Genomic DNA, 19,624 nt, shown 5'->3' with positions numbered 1-19,624 from the left:
TAACTGAAAGCTCCCTCTCCTGTCTAGCTCAGGTGCCATTCTGGCCTCAGACCCCTGGCTGTGCCTCTTGGGTGGGACCAGGGCCATGAAGATGGCTCTAGATTGAATGACAGCTGACAAGAGTCCTGCCTGTTTGATCTTTCACAAGCTCTTCTTTACTCTCCCCAAGGCCTCCAAGAACCATTCACATCCTGGGAGGGATGGGGAATTAACTAATTTTGTGTTCTCCCTCATTTGTCTTCCTTTCTGAGAGAGTTTTAGAGCCAGCTGGCTGATAGGAGAAGAACTGAAACAAGTGAGGGGTTCAAGAAGCCACTGGTTTTAATGGAAGCAAGAGAGTAGGGAAGGGATTCAGTGGTGGGATGGTAATCAGTGTGTCTCCTCGTCTTCCAGTCTTGGCTGAGGTTGGTGTGTGGAGAGGAGAACCACTGTCCTCTTCTCAGCCATGGGACCCTCAAGGAGAAGTGTGGAGAAGGAGAAGAAAGACACAGAACATAGGGAGGGACCTCAATGGCTTCAAGTCATGAAGGTGGGACAACACTGCACATCTGTGTATTGTATAGAGGAAGGGGTTGGGCTGGAGGCAGGAAAGGATCAGGGGGGTTGAGCAGCAAGGCAGCCTATAAAACTGTATCATCCACACGATACATACTAGTTGAGTGTCCTCCCCACCACCCCGACCTCCGTCCTTGTCCTTGATGGGCCACCCTCCTGCTGGCCTCGATTTTACTTCCGTCCAATCTGTGCCATCAGATGGGCATTGGCAGCTGCCTTGGCTCTCAAGTTCTTGGCCTTGGCCATGTTGAAGAGGATGTTCATGATGTTAGTGGGGACATCAAGGGACAGAGTGAGCTTGGTACGCTGGTCACCCTTGGCCTTGTCCTGGTACATCCTCCCCCTGAGCTGCGCTTGGGACAGGTACTTGTATGGGGGCCTTCCAGCTCCACCACCACCCCCAGGGCCAGAGAAGGTCCTTTTTTTCTTGTTTTTTTCCTCTTCCCTCCCCTCGTCCTCTCCTGAGGATGGGTCCTGGCTGGGCAGGTAGGGGAAGCCTCTCTTGCTCAGCAGGGATGTATCCTCCAGTTGGCCCTTCTTGGCCTCAGACAGGGCTGTGTTGATGCAGCAGAAGATGGACTGGGCTTTGGAGAACTCATGGGATAAACCCATTCCAGGGGCCCCTATGAGCAGCATCAGCAGCATCAGGAAGTGGGCTGGCAGAAGCATCTCTCCCTGTGGTAGAAATGAGGGAAGTGGGGAGGGGTATGAGAGGGCTCAAGGCTCAGAGGGACAGGGGTTAAAATCCCGTGCAGCCTTGTTAATGCTCTACTACAACAGTTCTCCAGACCAGCAGCATCATCTGGAAATTTGGTAGAAATGCAGACAATTCTCAGGGGACTGAGCTGCAGGTTCCCCACCTCCCCATTTACCTTTGTTTAGGGTTGCAGGATGGCAAAGGGTTAAGGAAAAGAAACTCTCCACACAGAAAAGCCACCTTTTGCTCCCCACTGAAGTCTAATTCCTAAACAAGTTTCTCCTCTTCCATTTTCTTGGTTCCTTTGCCATCACCTCTAGTGAAACACCACAGAGGTTTACATTTCCCTGCTACCTGCTATGAAAACATTGAGCCCTATCTAGTTAGATTTAAGGGGTAAAGCTCTATGTCTATATTTTTCTCACTTGTATACATGAAACTCAGTTATTGTTTAGGGTTGCTACCGCAGTACCTTCTCTGGGGGATTTACAGATACACACTTACTTCTGAGAGCTGTGACAGAGTCCAGTCCTAGAAACTTGGACTGGTTTGAAATCCAGAGTGCCTGTGAGGAAGAGGGTAGCTGGAGGAAAAGCCTTCAGAGCGGTGAAGCCAGAAGGCAGTGCTTCTGATTCCATAGCTTTTCCCCCTTCCAGCTCCATTTTCAAGTGGGGTGAGGTAGGGAGCAAGACAAAGTTATTTCCCCTTTACCCTGTGCTTGTCTGCAAACACTGGTAAGAAGTTGAATTAAAAGAATGAAGAACGTAAAAACATTTTAGAAAATGTGTCTGCAAACCTAGAGGAGCTTTAAACATTTCAAAAGTTATGGTAGTGAGCCCAGGGGTGAACTGTTTTCCTTCTATAGACTTGTGTCTATAGAAGCAGTTCACTCCCTAACTGTGAAGTGAGGGTTTATTCATGAAAGGCTCTTCCTCCAAAGAGGGAGGATCAGCCAGGGGAAAGCTGAGGTTATCTAAAACCTCAGCAGGTTGTAGATAACTGGTACTGCAGAATCTGTATAACTGCCATATTATTTAATCTATTCTCAGAAGTGTGTGTGTGTGTGTGTGTGTGTTTGCTAGATTGCTATGTTTGAGGAGAAAATTGCAAACAGGATTTCTCAGAACTTGGGCATCAAGTGGAGACAACAAACAGCTATCTATATGGTCCCTCCCCTTCACAGGTAGCAGCTAGTCATTGCAGGTATCTTCCAATGTCCCCTGTGTAGCAAGGGAGAAAAACCTCCAGGCTTTGAGGGCAGAGGATCTTGGTTTCAAACTTCCCTCACCACATCTGTCTCACAGGTGTGCTGAGAAAAGCAAAGGAGATGTCAGAGGTTGAAAGACAGTGGCGCATGATGAGTGATAATTGCAAGCATCCTACTGCTCCTGCAGGCAGTGGGGAATATCCTGTAGTTTCTATCTCCCATCCCCATTCGAAAACTATACCCAAGGCCACTTTTCATGTTCGCAATTAGATTCTGTTCAGAAAAATAGATTTGTCTATGAACCCACTCTGCCTTCAATCCATTACCTTTTGCAAAGCAGGTGTTTCTGTGTCAACAAATGGGGGATCATTTTACCACCCTTTAAAACTTCCCCACGGTCCCTTTGGAGCCATTTCTCTTTATTTAAAACACCTTGGTGTTCAGCACTGTCTTTCAAGCCTCACATCTCAGTGCTGTCCAGTCCCCAGCACCTCCTGCCTAATTTAGGGCAAATAAATTTATCCTTCATGAGGAAGTTTCTAACCAAAATCTTACCCAAGAGTTGACTTCCCTCTGGAGTTGAGATACTCGGCGAGGCAGGCACAGCTTCAGGACCAGGAGGTCTGCCCAGGGAACATCCCCCTAAACTTCTGTCTCTTCTGGGATCACTGGTTCCTTTTCTTGTACTGTTTTCTCTCTATGGAGACTGCTCTGCTTCCCGTGTGTGTACGTCAAAGTGACAGATCACAGGGAGGGTCGTAAATTCCAGACGTGGTGTCTACACTGGGATGCTGATTTTGTTTAAAATACAACCAGAAGCAGCTGTCCGCGTCATGGAGATGACAGGCACTGTGTATCCTTGACCCCTCCTACCTGCACTCCCTCCCAGCCCTCCCCACCTCTCACTTCCCCTCCTGTCCTAGCAACTTGCTTCATTGATAAAAAGAAAAAACACTGTTGAACTGAGGGGCAGTTTCTTTGAAGAGTTTTATTACTGATCTTAATTCTTATTAATTTCAGCCTCTCTATATCCTTGTCACCCTAACCTGCCTTTTAGAAATCTGGAGCCAGGACCTGCTTTGAATGTAGAGAAGGTGGCTTGAAGTTGTCTTGTAAGACTATGGGCTCTGACCTGCAGTGTCGTCTCACAAAACTCAATATAATAGTGTTATCAAAGGTCACACAAAGGGATAGGCACAATGTACCTAGAGCTTTGGGTAGGCAAGTGCTTAATTTTACCCATTTATTCATCCATTCATCCAGTATTTGGAGGGCACCTGCTGAGTGGCAGGTATTGCCAGGACCCGCTGGAAGGGCCAGCTGTAAATTGCAGCCCCTGTTCTTACAGGACATTTGCACTTTAGAAAGATACATAAACACAAAGCCAATCTTCAGGGTGGCAAATATCACAGCACAGAAAGGAGCATCCTTGTCCTGGAGACTCAACACAGGTGACATGTGCCAAGACAGCAGAGCATAGGGGTTCGGACAGAAAGGTTTGGGTGGAGAGAACCAATGACGAGAGGGACTTGTGGGCAGGAGGGTGAGTGGGAGAAAGGTAGGTGGCAGGGTTTGGGATGCTCATTCATCCTGGGATGTACTCTGAATGCAAGCTAGGAAAGTTAGGATTTTATTCTAAATGTAGTTTAAGCAGGGATTTAAAGAGAGAGAGGCAATGAATGTTGGGCTTCTTTTCTTACAAATCAGGGCTTTCTGCTCTCAACTTCCTAGAAAATTTCCCCACCTGAGGCCAAAGCTCCATGGGACTAAACAATATCTTGGTGTCAGTGGCTGGTAGCTGTCCTCTGAGCCCGCTGCCTCCTCCTCCAGACAGGCAGGCCCACTGGGGCCTGGGTCCGATCCTGGGTTGACCTTGGGAATGGCCAATGCTCCTAGGAGCTCCTGCATGTGAATATGCAGGGTATCCCATGGGATCCTCGCTGGCCAGGGCAGTGGTGTAAAGATGTCATATTTGCGATTAAAACCTCAAGAAGCATTAAACCTTTTCTGGCTGCATCTTATGGAGCATTACACAGAATCTGAACAAAAAGGGTTATTAGTAAACAAACCCCACCAGGGTGTGATTTCCAGTAAACAGTGATTTCCCTTCACTCTCTCGCTGAAGTTTGTGTGTGGCATTCTGCCCTGCTTGCACTTGGTCAGGTGAGCCATTGGTCTGTTCTGTGAATTCAGAATTGGAAGGTCGTTCAGGGATGTAAACACCCTGTAGAGAGTATGTGGAGGGCAAGGGTGGGCAGAAAAGCTTATTGCTTTGTAGATGGATTGGAATGGCTTATATTGATAAAACTAATTTCTCCAAAGTGCTTGAAGCAGTTATACAAAATAACATAGTTTATTTTCTCAATGTTTGAGCTGGACAATACAGGAAATATAAGCATAAGTATAGGAAAAAGGAAGTAGGGAACTGCAGAATGCTTGATTTATAAGAATCAAGGATTTGATTTGATGCCAGGTTTTGCCTTGGTGCCAGGAAGGAGAGTCTGCATTTATGCCTCTGTCGCTAGCTCGGCTGTTTGATTGGGGGGGATCATATTCTCTGCCCCTGTTTCTGGTTTTACCTTCCCTATTGTTCTAACAAGGTTGACATCAAGTTAGTATTTGTAAGAACTTGATAAAGTTCTACATGGACACTGAATATTATTGTCATGCTTGTTTTTGAATTCTCTCTTTATTTTCCCTTTCCGATTTTTAGTTTGACTGCATAGTTGCTGGAGGGAGTGTGCTAATCTCCCCCTGTGTTTGTGGCCTTGTAAATTTCTTTTTGTAAGTCTGTCCCTTTTCACTTTATGTATTTGGAGTGCTGGGTACATAAAAACGGCCCCTTTCATCATTTTACCGCAAACCCCTTTATGCCACATAACATTTCTTTTTGTCTTAAAGTCTGTTATGCCTGATGTCAAACACAGCTATTTCAGTTTTCTGTTGGTTAACGTTTTTTGGTGCATGTTTTCCAGTCTTTTCTGTGCCAAAATTATTTTGAGAGTGGTATTTATTTAAATTTTAAAAAGCTACTCTAACAATCTTCATTTTAACAAGGCTGTTAACACATTTATACTAATAGTGATGACTAATGTATTTGGCTTATACTCTGCTGAATTACTTTGCTTTTTCTATTTCCTCAGTTTTCTACTCTTTATTCCTGTTTTTTCTTTTCTGTATTCTGTTGGATTGACTGATTCTCTTTTGTTTTTATTTTTATGTTTTAATTGAACTTACTGGGGTAATATTGGTTCAAAAAACCATACAGGTTTCAAGTGTACAACTCAAGAAAACATCATCTGAACAGTGCATCAGGCGCCCATCACCCGAAGCAAAGTCTCTTCCCATTTCCCTATTTATCCCCGCTTTGCCCACTTCCACCTTCCCCCACCCCTTTCCCCCTGGTTAACACTACACTGTTGTCTGTGTCTATATGTAATATGACATAGTGTAATATATATATATATATATATATATATATATATATATATATATATTTGCTTAATCCCTTTGCTTTCTTTTATCCAGCCCTTCAACTCTCCTCCCCTCTGACAGCTGTCAGCCTGTTTCATGTGTCCATGCCTCTGTTTCTGTTTAGCTCATCAGTTTATTTTGTTCATTAGATTCCACATATAAGTGAGATCATATGGGATTTGTCTTTCTCTGACTGCCTTATTTTGCTTAGTATATAATGTTCTCCAGGTCAATCCATGCTGCTGCAAAGGGTAAAACTTTCTTTGTTTTTACAGCTGAATAGTATTCCAGTGTGCAAATGTCCCATGGTTGTTTTATCCACTCATGTCCTGGTGGACACTTGGGCTGCTTCCAAATTTTGGGTATTGTTAGTAACATTAAAATAAACATAGGGGTGTTTATAAAATAAACATATATACTTTCAAATTAGTGTTTCGGGTTTCTTTGGATATATTCCCAGAAGTGGGAATCCTGGGTCAAAAGGCAGATACATTTTTAATTTTTTGAGGATCCATATTGTTTTCCATGGTGGTCGCACCAGTCTGCACTTCCACCAAGAATGCATGAGGGATCATTTTTCTCCACATCCTCACCAACACTTGTCGTTGGTGATTTATTGATGATAGCTATTCTGACAGCCATGAGGTGATATCTCATTGTGGTTTTCATTAGCATCTCTCTTATGATTAGTGGCACTGTGCATGTTTTTGTATGTCTATTGGTTATCTGTATGTCCTCTTTGGAGAAGTGCCTATTCAGGTCCTTTGCTAATTTTTAAATTGGGTTCTTTGTATTCTTGGCATTAAGTTGAAATGTCCAAAATTTTACTGCCTGTGTTTTCTTCTAGGATTTTTATGGTTTTGTTACTTATATTTGTCTTTAATCCATTTTGAATTTATTATTTTATATGGTGTAAGTTGGTGGTCTAATTTCATTTTTTTGTTTATATCTGTTCAGTTTTTGCAGCACCATTTACTGAAGAGACTGTATTTACCCTATTGTATGCTCTTGCCTCCTTTGTCAAATATTAACTGACCATAGAGGCATGAGTTTATTTCTGTGTTCTCTGTTATGCTCCATTGATCTGTATGCCTGTTCTCCTGTCAATATCATGGCCTTGTAGTATATTTTGATATTAAATAGTGTGATACCTCCACTTTTGTTTTTTTTCCATGATTGCTGAGGGTACATAGGGTCTCCTGTGGTTCCAAATAAATTTTTGGAATATTTGTTTTAGATCTGTGAGGCAGGCCATTGGTATTGTAATAGGAATTACACTGAATCTGTAGATTGCTTTGGGTAGCTTTGACATTTTAATGATGTTAATTGTTTTTATCCATGCATACATTATATACTTCCACTTATGTAATCTTCCTCCATTTCTTTTTTCAGTATCTTATAATTTTCCAAGTACAAGTCTTTTATCTTTTAGGTTAAATTTATTCTTAGGGATAAATTTTTTTGGTTGTAATAGTAAATGAGATTTTTAAAAAAAATTCACTTTCTGATATTTCATTATTAGTGTATAAAAATGCAACTGATTCCTGAATATTTATTTTGTATCCTGCTCTTTTGTCAAATTCATTTATTAGATCCAGTAGTTTTTTTGGTGGAGTCTTTAGGGCTTTCTATATATAATACCATGTCATCTGTGAATAATGACAGTTTTACTTTTTTCTTTCCAATTTGGATATCTTTTATTTCTTCTTCCCATCTGATGGCTGTGGCTAGGACTTCCAGTTAATAAGAGTGGTAAAAGCAGGTATCACTGTCTTGTTTGTGATCTTAAGGGAAATGCTTTTAGTTTTTGCCCATTGAGTATGATATTGGCTGTAGGTCTGTCATAGATGGCCTTTATTATGTTGAAGTACAATCCCTCTGTTCCCACTTTGCTGAGAGTTTTTATCATAAATATTGCTGGATTTTATCAAATACATTTTCTGTGTCTATAAAATCTAGAACAAGGTAGAAATAGCAAAATTTTGTGTATATATGTATATACATATACATATGTTTACATGTACATATATATATGTTGCCATCAATCTCATATACCTGAAAAGATATTCATTGGGTATTTTAAATGCTTTTGTTTTTGTGAACTGTTCTAGAATCATAGAATGTTTGACTTAAAAGAGACTACATAATCTAGTTCAGTTTCCTCATTTTTCAGAAGAGGAAACTGAGGCACAGGTGTGTTAAATTATTTAGATAGGGTTACACACAAGTCAGAGCTCAGACCTCCTGATGTGAATATTCTTGAGGGGCTTATTTTTTACAAAGCTGGGTGTGCTGCATTTCTGACCATGAGAAGGAAACAGAACTTTGCCTTGGTTGAGTTAGACATGGAGCCTATAAGTGAAGATAATATTATTAAAATAAAATAAAATAAAAATAGAAGATTATCAGATATTTGTCCAAAAAGACAGGTATAGGGAGTCAGATTACATTGAGATTACATTTTATCTCTAATAATCAAAGAAAGGCAGAGAATGTGCGGGTTTTTTTCCTACGCTAGGTCTAGATTAGAAGGCACTAATAGCTTTTGATAATGTAAGATCATTTTCATTATTACAAGCAGAAGAAGCAATCAAAATTAAAAGGGATGTGCTTGTATACATGTATGTGCGTATTCAGGGAAAGTAGGGGGGAGTAAACAACACATAAATCTGTAATTCTGGCCAGTAATTGTAATGAGGGTAAGGACAGAAGCTGCTGCACGTAGAAAAACAGATTCACTCTGTGATGCCAGATCACTGGGTGGCATGGTCAGGGCCCTCAACTAGTGATGCTGTTTCTTGTTTTGCTTTACAGGCCAAAAGGTAAATACCCCCTTGACAGTTCTACTACCTTCTAACAATGCCACAGCCGTCCTAGTCTAAGAAAAAAAAAAGGAACGTGAGGAGGATGAAAAACAGATATCTTGATAAAGTTTCTTTTCTTCATTCTACTATTGTAGAAGTAGTCAATAAATTCAGTCACCTCTCCAAAACATGTTTATTAGATATACCTGCTAAGTACTAGGAACATAGGTGCTTAGTACTATAGTACTTAGTATTAAGTACTATAGGAGCGTGCTGCTCACAGTGTGGTCTAGTGAGCAGCAGCATCAGCACCCCTAGGAGCTTGTTAGAGATGCGGAATCTCAGCTCCCAGAGCTAGTAAGCCCAAATCTGCATTTTAACCAGAATTCCAGGTGAGAAAGAGCAGTATTATTCCTATAATAAATTACTTTATTATAGAAATAATTTTTGTAGACAAGTTTGAGAGATCAGATGGTTGATTAGGAAGTGAGCCTCTCAAGAAGATTAGAAATGATCAACTTTTTGATTCTTTGTGGAACCCAGCTTGACTTCATTACAGCAAAGCTGAGGAGAATAGTGCCCCTTTGGTCCAATTAGGGTCTGTAGCTTTGAGGACATTCATGTCATGATGGTGGGGAGGTGGATGTGGAAGAACAAAAAGTACTACTCAGTAGTTTCATATAAGACAACCCAGAAATAGCTCTTTGGGACTTGGGATGGTGTGTCATTGTAGGTCCCAGGCCATTCAGACTAGGGCATGGGCACCTCAATTTCTAACCTGAGAAAACATGGTTACATGTATTTGTAGCCATAGCATAGATGTTATTTTAGATTCTGCCTTGCCATTCTTCCACTGCATTTTCAAACATTGAAAGAGACTAATTCTGTTTCTGCTCAATAAAGAGTTATTTTTCTGCTCTGTGTCGGGGGTGTAATAATATTACTATTTCCATTTCACACTCTGTATGTTGGGGGGTGGCTCACTGAACTTCACAGGGTTCCTCAAGTTCCCCTGTGGGAAAAGGAGGTTTGAACAGCAGTCAGGTGCTCATCTCCTAGTGTTTGCAGAAAAAATCGCTAATGCCGAGTGTATAGGATGCAGAGAAACCTGGGCTTAGCCTGAGCTGCTAACTAGAACATCACTGCTCTTTAGAGTATATCTGCAGCAGCTCAGAAGTGAAAATGAGATTTCCTCAAGCAATAACTCATTGTTCATTCCCTGCTGGCGTGATCCTTCTCCACTAGGCTTGTTTTCAAACATCCAAACATTGTTATTGGAGAGATGGCTGATTTGTCAGTGCTCTACCTTGAAGGCAACTTCCCCTTTATAAAATAAGCAAGTTGCCCAAATGACTTCTTATGCACACTCTTATCACCCCAACTTTTTATTTGGAAAATTTTCTACTCTCTAGAAAAGTTGAAAGAAGAGTATAATCAACACTGGTGTATTCTTTACCTTAGTTAACCTATTGTTGACTTGTGATGATGTGTGTGTGTCTGAAGAATCTAGGCCAGGTATCTTGTAAAATGCCCCACATTCTGGGTTTGTTTGCTTCCTTATGTTTAGATTAGGTTTAACATTTTTGGCAAGATTACCACATTCATGATGTTATATACTTCTTATTACATTACATCAGGAAGTGTGTAACAGTTTATTCCATTACCTGTCATTTTAATTTTGATCACTTAGTTAAGATAGTTTTGCTAGATTTCTCTACTATAAGGTACCCTTTTCTCTTTCCTAGTTAATAAATAATCTGTGTGCTCATATTTTGAGTGCATGTGAATATCCTTTTTTCACCTAGTGGCTTTAACATTTATTGACAACATTTTATTAAATAAATTATAACATTGTGAATTACAAATGGTGATTTTCAAATTCTGTAATTACTTCTGCATGTATTGACTGGTATTCTTCTCTAGAAAACTCCTTATCCCTTATCTCCCTCACCGCTTTTTTCCCTTTTCTCTTATTTCAGAATATTATCATAAATATATAAATTACTTTTAAAATTCCAGGTATTAAAATCCATTAGTATAATATTTTTTACTTTCAAATTATTCAAAATCTGTTCAATATTGGCCCTTCAAGCTAGCACCTGTGTTCTTAACATGCTTCTATTAGTTTTTTTTTTAATAAAAAGCTAGAAAAAAGAAAAGCAAATTAAACCCAAAGCAAGCAAAAGGAATTATAAAGATAAAAACATATGTAAGTAAAATTGAGACTAGAAAAAGGGAATCAATGAAAATAAAAGCCTTTAAAAGATCAACACAATTGATAGACTTCTAGCTAGACTGACCATGAAAAGAGAGATGATACAAATTACCAACACCAGGAATAAAAAAAGGACATTACTGACCCTTCAGGGTAATAATGGGTATTAGGAATAAATGTATGTCCATAAATTCAAGAAATGAGACTAAATGAAAAAAATTCTCAAATGACACAAATGTCCATAGACCACTCAAGAAGGAAGAGGTATCTGGAATAGTTCTTTATCTATTAAAGAAACTGAATTTGTAGTTAACACAGAGAAAACTTTAAGCTTAGATGGCTTCACAGGCAAATACTATCAAACACTGAAAAAAGGAATACTACCAGTCCTACACAAACTATTCAGAATATAGAAACAGGGCTGGGACCAGGGTGAAGCAAGAGAACACTTATGCAAGTGTAGGGTCAGCACCTATGATTGACTGCCTCCATATTGTTTGTACTTAGGGGTCTCAGTTACATTACCCTAGTCCCAGCCCCCTAAAGAACACCTCCCAACTCATTCTGTAAGTCCTACAAGAAAAGACAACTGTGGACTAATATCCCTCATGAACATAGATGCAAAAATCCTCAAATACTAACAAATCAAATTAACAATATGTATTTTAAAAAGTAATATGTACATCATAACCAAGTAGAATTTACCCTAGGAATGCAAAGTGAGTTCAACATTTGAAAACTGATAAATTTAATTAACCATTTCAGCAGATTAAAAAAGAAAAACGGTATGGTCATCTCAACAGATGCAGGAGAAGCTTTTGGCAAAATTCAACATCCCTTCATGACAATACTTTTAAAAAGGCAGCAAACTAGTAATGTAAGAGAACTTCTTCAGCCTAATAAAGTATCTACATTAACATATTATATGGTGAAAAACTAACTGCTTCCTTCCCAAGATTGGGGACAAAACAAGGATGTATCCTGTCTCTTTCTATTCAACATCATACTAGAAATCTCAAACCAATAAGTTAGTTTAGTAAAAAGCATAGGACATAAGGTCAACATACAAAATTAATTTTATTTCTATATATTAGCAATGAACAATTAGAAATTGAAATAAAAAGTACCATTTAAAATGGCACCAAAAATCTGCTTAGACATAAAACTAACAAACTATGTGTAAGATCTGTAGGTTGAAAACTGTAAACCCTGATGAAAGAACTCAAAGATTACCTATATAAATGCAGAACTACACCATGTCCATGGATTGCAAGAGTATATTAAAGATAGTAATTCTCCCCATATTAACTTATAAAATCAACAAAATTCCAATTAAAGTCCCAGAAGGATTTTTAAAAATTGATGACCCAATTCTAATGTATATGAAACATTAAGAAGCTAGAATTGCCAAACCAACTTTGAAAATAAAGAAAATGAAGGATTAACTTTTCTTGATGTCAAGGGTTACTATAATGCTACAGAAATCAAGAGAACATGATTTTAGACAAAAGATAGATGTATAGATTAATGGAAGAGAACTGAGTCCATATATTGACTTATATATGTATGATCAATTGACTTTCAATAAAGTAGCAAAGGCAGTTATGTGGAGAATGGATGGATGGTCTTTTCAACAAATGGCATTGGGACAATTGAATATCCATACAAAAGCAAAAATACTCTCAATTAATACATAATTCCACATATAAGAATTAGCTCAAAATTAAGCATAGGTCTATGTGTAAAACCTAGGACAATAAGACTTTCAGAAGGAAACATAGGAATGACTTTCTTATGCATTTAGGTTAGGCAAAGATTTCTAAGATACAGCATCAGAAGCATGAACCATTGAAAAAATGATGAATTAGACTTCATTAAAATTTTGACTCTCTATTCTTCAAGATTACTAGTAAGGGAATGAAAAGAAGACACATAGTAGGAGTAAATATTCACAAATTACATTTCTGACAAAAAATTTAGATCCAATATTTGTAAAAGAATCTTCCCAAATATCAAAAAGATTTGCAATACTATAAGACAATGACACTCTTCTCACTAAATTTAGTTCTTATTTTGGATTATATAGTTATTTTCCGTAGGATGTTTTTTATTTAACAAGTAATTAAGTTTGCTAGTTTTATTTAAAAAATTAATACATATTTAAATTTCTTTCTGTTTTAATGTTGATTTTGGTAAACATTGACGGATATAACTAACATAAACAAAAGCTCTTTGTCATTCTCTTTAGAGTGTAAAGGGACCCGGAGACCAAGGAGTTTGCTATTCGCTGTTACAGACAATAGAGAGATGAGTTCAGCACCAGCATTTTTTGTAGTTGTATCAGCCAGGTGTTCTATGGGGAAAGGCTCTTGTGCAAATTAAGGGGAGGTTATTTTCAAATCACTTCGGTTTCACTAGATGGCTGCCTTGATGCAGGCTCACAGATGGCCCTTAAATGCCGATTTCTCACTAAGGTTACTATTAGATTGATAGGCAGCACCACCTACTGCAGAAGGTGCTTTAGAAGCTCTTTAATCTAGAACAATGATGAGTGAAAGGAAGATGTACTTTGCCAGATGAGTCGGGAATGCTCTGGTTCTGACCATATTTGAACAGGAGACCTGTTGGACCTGTTCATGTGTTGCCTTAAGGCTTTTTCTAGCTTGGTGCTTATCCATAGATCTAGAGTCTCAGATTTAAAAAAGTCATTTTCCCCCGTGTTCTTTGCAACTCGCTGTCATAATGGATAGTTCTTTGCTGCGTGTTAGAACAAGCATCTGGTTCCTTTGTCTCTTTCTCCATTCTGACTAATTGTCAATGCTTTGCATATGCTTGGTTCTTCAGCTGTCACATTCCTCCAGTGCCCTGACCTTTTCTGACACTCCTCCAGTGAGTGTAGTCTGAGGAGAATTAGATGTAAATGAGGGTAAGTCTGTTCAGAAATGGACTTTCTTCAGAAATATTTGCAAGGGGGAGTAGGTGGGAGAACACTTTAAATGTCACTAATAAATGTTTCAGTTTTCAACAAAAGAAGTGCTTCAGAGACACCCTGCTTTGTCATTCAAAATTATAGGACTGGTTAATCGTCCCATTTGGAAGAGGAGCATGCTGGGTTTTTAAAAATAGATTTTACGTCATGAAGAAAATCTGAATTTTTGGTAAGGTCACTTATTCACTTAAATATTGATTGAATGCCCAGGAGGGAGAGGGATGGTCTTGACTGCCGGAGATTAAAAATGGAGTGGGACAGTCCTGATTCCTGCTCTCAGAGCAGCATCTCTCAAAGCAGTGTTTCTCAGAATAAATGATGAACTCATTTCCTGTTGAGAATAGATAATTCCTATTCATTTTTTCTAATTCTCAGATTGTGTTAGGTTGGCTGTCTAAGAACTGTGGGATCAAAGGATCTGTGTAACTCTGTCATTTTAAAAGATACAATATTTTAAAAATGATTGCCCATTGCCCTTTAAAGTGATTGTACCAGTTTACAGCCTTATGCCATATAAGCATATGTGTTAGAATCCACTGACTCTGAATCCCCTGCAGGGTGAGCTGCTGTGGGCCAAAGAAAGTCAGTGAAAGGACAGAAAGACAACTGACTGCTATAAGAGGGGAAGCCCAGGGTGCTGTGAGGACATTGTAAGGGGCCCCTTGCCCTGTCTTGGAGGCCACAGAGAGATTTTTAGACATTGAAGCTTGCACTTAATATGGACTCATGGAAATTTTAATTTTTTTTCACCCAGATCCTAGACAAAAATAAGATTCTGTATAACTTGTGATTGGGTTTCATTTGTTTGTTTCTTGATCATTACTGAGGAAGAAAGCACTTTTAACAAATACATTCATTATGATTGGGTTTCCCTCAAGTAAAGACCTGTGATAGATGGTTTAATAACCCTCCTAGCATCAGCTTCTGAAACACTGATTAGCAAGGCAGAACTCTGTGAGTACCAAAGTTATAGAACTGCCTCTAAATATATTCTGTCAAACCTCAGGGAAAAATCTTAACCCAGTCCTGACATCATTAGGATATCCAAGAACCTTTGCCCTAATTGGCCTGTGCAGAAATAAACCTGAGCAAACTGTCCCAAGGGCAATAAGGAAATGGCAGAATTGAGGTGAGAAGGACACTTTAAAGGCCAGCTGAGCCCTCTGATGGTGCCAAGACTGGCCTATTGTTTCTTCTCTCTCATCTTCACTGAGACATGTGAGTGAGAATCTGGGCCAGCAATGTTCAGAAAGCATTTTCCTGCACACAGTTTTATACCAGGTTCTGTTTTAGGCTCTAGGAACCAGAGCAGACATGATAGCGCCACTCCACCATCCTTCATGCTCCACCAACAAATGGAGAAAACAGAAATTGCATAATTTAGTCCACAAAAAATGCCATTAAGTTTTTAGATGCTATAGAAATTGAGTAATTATTATATTAGTTGGGTGTATACTGATGTCTTTGTTAGCAAAGACAATACATACCTCTTTAATCACCAACATACTGTGTAAGAACGAAAAAGAGGAACATATTTACAAAGGCTAGATGTATCAGTAAGGTAAGTGAATTATTCCTTTTCTCAAACCTTCTCCTTTCTGGACATTAAGAATTGGTGTCTTAATGTGGGATATTGACATTTTCAATTCAACCAATGTTTTCTGAAGACTTACCACATTTTTTTTGAGAGGCTCTGCAAGGGCTATAAAGATGAACAGAGTTTGGGCTATCCTCTGGTTTTATAGCTGTGTGTGTGTGTGTGGGGGGTGATATTAAGGATAAAAATAACCATCAGAAAAGCCACCATAGATTGGGTGCCTTCAATATGCCACACTAACTCATTTATTTTACTCTCATTTAACCCTATCAACAACCATGCAAGGTAAGAATCATTCTCTGTAGTTAACTGACTTTCCCAGGGTCACAATGCTAATAAGAGAAGAATCACAGGAGAATTCCAAACAAAGTGATATGGAGGCTCAAAGAAGGATTCAAATAAGAAGATATCAAAGTCTTCATAGTAGAGGGTGTTTTTGCATTTAAGCAGAATTTTGAAAGGCAGAGATTATAAATATGGAATGTGGGAAATATTCTCAGCAGAGGGAAGAATATGAGCAAAAGTCCAGGGTGTTCAGGGAATAGCATAGTATGATTTGACTGGCGTCTTGGAAAGATAGAATCTCAGAATCTTTCTTTGAGGCTGCTTTTTTTGAATGATGGCTGAGAAGTTTACAGGGGATATTAACAACAGAGGGGTGGGCTCTGTGGTGTGGGTATAGCTGTGCTTTAGGAAGGTGACTAGATGAATTCTGGAGAATAGAAATGTGAAAGCAGTGAGATCTATTAACAAAGAATCACAAGAATTTCATGAAAGATAATGAGAATCTCAACTAGGGCAGTGGCTTTGGGAGTGGACAGCATCATGTTGTAAAGATGAGCATCATGGGGGTTATTTTGTTTCAGGATTCTTAAGAAAGAAATTGTGCCTATTTTTTACCAAGCAAACCTATCATATAAAAATACTTGATTGATGATGATGGTCCTACTAATCATCTAAAAATTGTATATGCCAATACTTTCCAAGTGTCATTGTTCTCAAATAGCTCCTGTAGTTGCTCCACATGGATGCTTAAGGTAAAGCACAGTTGGTTATTTCAATCTCAGCAATGAGTCCTGTGATACTCCACAGTAGCTTGGCCCCTTACTCACATGCTACAGCAGGAGGACTGTGGTAGGTGATGTAACTCTTGGTGATTACATCACTCAAGGATTTAATCAGAGTGGGGTCAAATCAAGGATTTGAATAGAGGTCCTTTTGAGACATCAACCAGATAGGCATTTTTCCCCTTGGTTGGATGGGAGAGGAAGTGATGAGTGAGATTTGGGGTCTAATTGCCACCTCAAACTAAGCAGGGAGTTAGTGCAGAAAGGTGATGTGCATAGATTGGGGAGCCAAACAGACCTGAGTTCAATCGCTAGCTCAGGTCTGGCTGGTTGGGTGACTTTGGAGAAGATGGAGGACTGAGTCTTTTATAGTGATATTATATTCATTATTTATTGCATATAACATTGCCTACTGAATTGCCATGACTCCCACAAGACCTATTTCTTTAATATCATAACTACCTTATAAGGTTGTTGAGTAAAATAATAGACAAAGAGACATGTCTAATAATTGTTTGCTATTATCAGTATTATATGTCACTAAGTGATAGTGTCAAAAGCTCCAATAAGGGAAGAACTATTTTTGTAAATTAGCTTTATAAAAGGCTAGATGTAGTTCCCATTCATTTCACTGTGATTTAAAAACAGTGTTTGGTATGCAAATTAAAGCATGGACATTGGCAGCTCAGTGTGAAAAACAAATTTGCTAGGAGCAAATGTCTACCAGAGAAAGAAGGTATGATTAGATGGGCTTGATAACCATTAATCACACCTGTCTAGAAAGCACTTGGTTATGTAGATTACCAGTTGGAGAAAAAAGGTTGTGGGATGGAATGAAGTAAGCTGCTATCACTTGTTTCGGTAAGAGTGTACATGCTCCTGGTACATAGCATAGTGCCACAAAAATCTAAGGGTTCTATAGACATGCCATGAATTGGTGGTGGCCTCCTGTGGAGGGGTGGAGAGTGTGCTCAGTGCCTTGCTGGCAAGATGCATGGCCCATAGTGGTCACAAAATACATTAAAAATGAAGAAAGAAAGGAAGGGAGGGAAGGAGGGAGGGAGAGAGAGAAGGAAAGACTAAGGATATCTAGTTTTCTTATTCAGAAATGATTTTTACTAAAGAAACCTAAAAAAAAATTTCACAAAACTTAGAGAATTTTACAAAAAGAAGTATCTTTGATTGATCATCAACAGAAGTAAAAACTCTGTGAGATTTGAGGGCAAGGAAAGGGCCCCCCTGTATCCAAAAGGACTTCCTCACATATGTATCATGTTGCTTCAGAGTTCCCATGGGAGAGTATTTTGTCCATTTTATCACCCATTTGTAAGACTGCTGTCTTTGGATAGAGACAGGGGCAATCAGAAAGGCACCTGGGATCTGGAATGAGACTAATGCAAGAAAGATCGCCAAGCAGCATGTTGGGGAGCTGTTGCCTTATGTACTGTTTTCCCTAGGACTGACCTTCAGTCACTCTCCAGATCCTTAGATAAGGGTTGACTCCTTTGGGTGGATTACATACCATGGCTTTAAAAGGTCCAACATCTGTTTTCAACATATTTCTTCTTCATCAGGTGCACAGACTTTTCAGGAAGATAAAAATCTCACTTGCTGTTGATTTTCACATCCTAAAAGGAAACACATTTCACTTGGGTTCATGTGCACTGAACACCTAAAACTTCTAATTCCTTCTTTGGGCTTCAGCATTTCCAGGTGCCTTTACAAGTTGCCTTGCCTGGGTGCCCACAGGGCTCAGCATATATGAGAGAAGGAACATCATAGTTGAGCTCACTAGCACGTATTTGCTCTCACTTCAGAATGCCTCAGTCCCCAGCTCTTCTTCATAACCAACCTTTCTGCTTATGCTGAGCCCCTTATCTTCAGGTACCCTTGGTGATCAGCTCTATCAGTAGCTAATCTATTTCCTCTTATACAGAATAACTCAGGCAGAAAAAGATGGTCAGTTTTTAGAGTGGAAGTGAATCATACAAAGGATCAGTGGAAAGCCGAGAAAAGCCTTCTTGTCACCCAGGGAACTGATCTGACATTTGAGGTCATGAACAATCATGGGAGAATCTCTCTCTCTGTGTGAAACACACACACACACACACATGCACCATATGTTATATTATCAAAGACCTGCTCTGACTGTTTGGACAGCAGGTATATCTGATAATCAACAGGGAAATTGGAAATGGTTTGGTAAGGGAAATAAGAGTGAAAGAGCTTTTTAAAAACTAACCCTATTTTAGTACCTGCGGATGCAAAGACCAGCTTCTCAAACCATTGAGATTAGGAACATTGTCATTTTTCAAACATTTAAACGCTTTTAGATGCCACCTTGTGAGGGATTTGATGGAAAACATTCTGTCAACTTGATTCCTCAAGCAAGGTGGATTTTTCAAGATTTTCAGAGGTTAAGGGCTGCTTCTGAGAACCCAGATTTAACAGGGCACATTTAATCAAGAAACATGATAAGTACCAGGCACTTTCCTCAACATTAGGTCCTGAGCAAATGTTAGTGCTTTTACTTCACAGAAAGAAACAAGAGTGAATTTCCTCAATTCCTACTCCACTTCATGCCGTTAGACTACAATAGTCTCAAATACTTCGTTATGCATTTCTCACCCCTTTTTACTCTTGATGCTAAGAAAAATATATCCAGCCCTTACTCAAATGGCTACTTCTGTGCTCTTAACATTTTTTTAACCCATTTCTTACCCCTTACACTCTTGCTTCTATGTAAAATGTAGCCAGCCCCTAATCGAAGGGACACTTCTGTGCTCCAATCCTTTCATCTCCCCAAAGATCCCCTCCCCTCATTCCTTCCCTCTGTACCAGCTCCTGCCCCTTGATTTATGGTCACAAGCAAGGCTTCTAACTTAAACATTCAAAAACCGGCTAGACTCTGGGGCTTACTTTTGTTGTGTTTCTATCATTCTCTTCTTACTTTAATAGCCATGCTTCTCTAAAACTAAATGAGCAATTTTGCAAATTTGTTCTTTACTCATTCATCAGC

The 19,624-nt window shown here is 39.3% G+C and overlaps 1 protein-coding gene across 1 annotated transcript; it reads right to left on the bottom strand.

Moving 5' to 3' along the window:
• Positions 1 to 726: 726 nt before the first annotated feature.
• Positions 727 to 1,224, bottom strand: UCN3 (urocortin 3). Its single transcript, XM_037066015.1, has one exon. The coding sequence runs from the start codon at positions 1,222 to 1,224 to the stop codon at positions 727 to 729; it is 498 nt and encodes a 165-aa protein (XP_036921910.1).
• Between the last annotated feature and the right edge of the window lie 18,400 nt (positions 1,225 to 19,624).

The sequence above is a fragment of the Sturnira hondurensis genome, unplaced genomic scaffold, assembly GCF_014824575.4.
Source record: "Sturnira hondurensis isolate 20B ecotype Veracruz unplaced genomic scaffold, ASM1482457v3 Scaffold0016284, whole genome shotgun sequence".
In the NCBI taxonomy this organism is placed as follows: domain Eukaryota; kingdom Metazoa; phylum Chordata; class Mammalia; order Chiroptera; family Phyllostomidae; genus Sturnira; species Sturnira hondurensis.
This window is presented reverse-complemented; position numbering and strand designations above follow the sequence as displayed.

Coding starts and splice junctions, on each gene's coding strand:
- UCN3 (XM_037066015.1), bottom strand. CDS start 1,224: ATGCTTCTGCCAGCCCACTTCCTGATGCTGCTGATGCTGCTCATAGGG.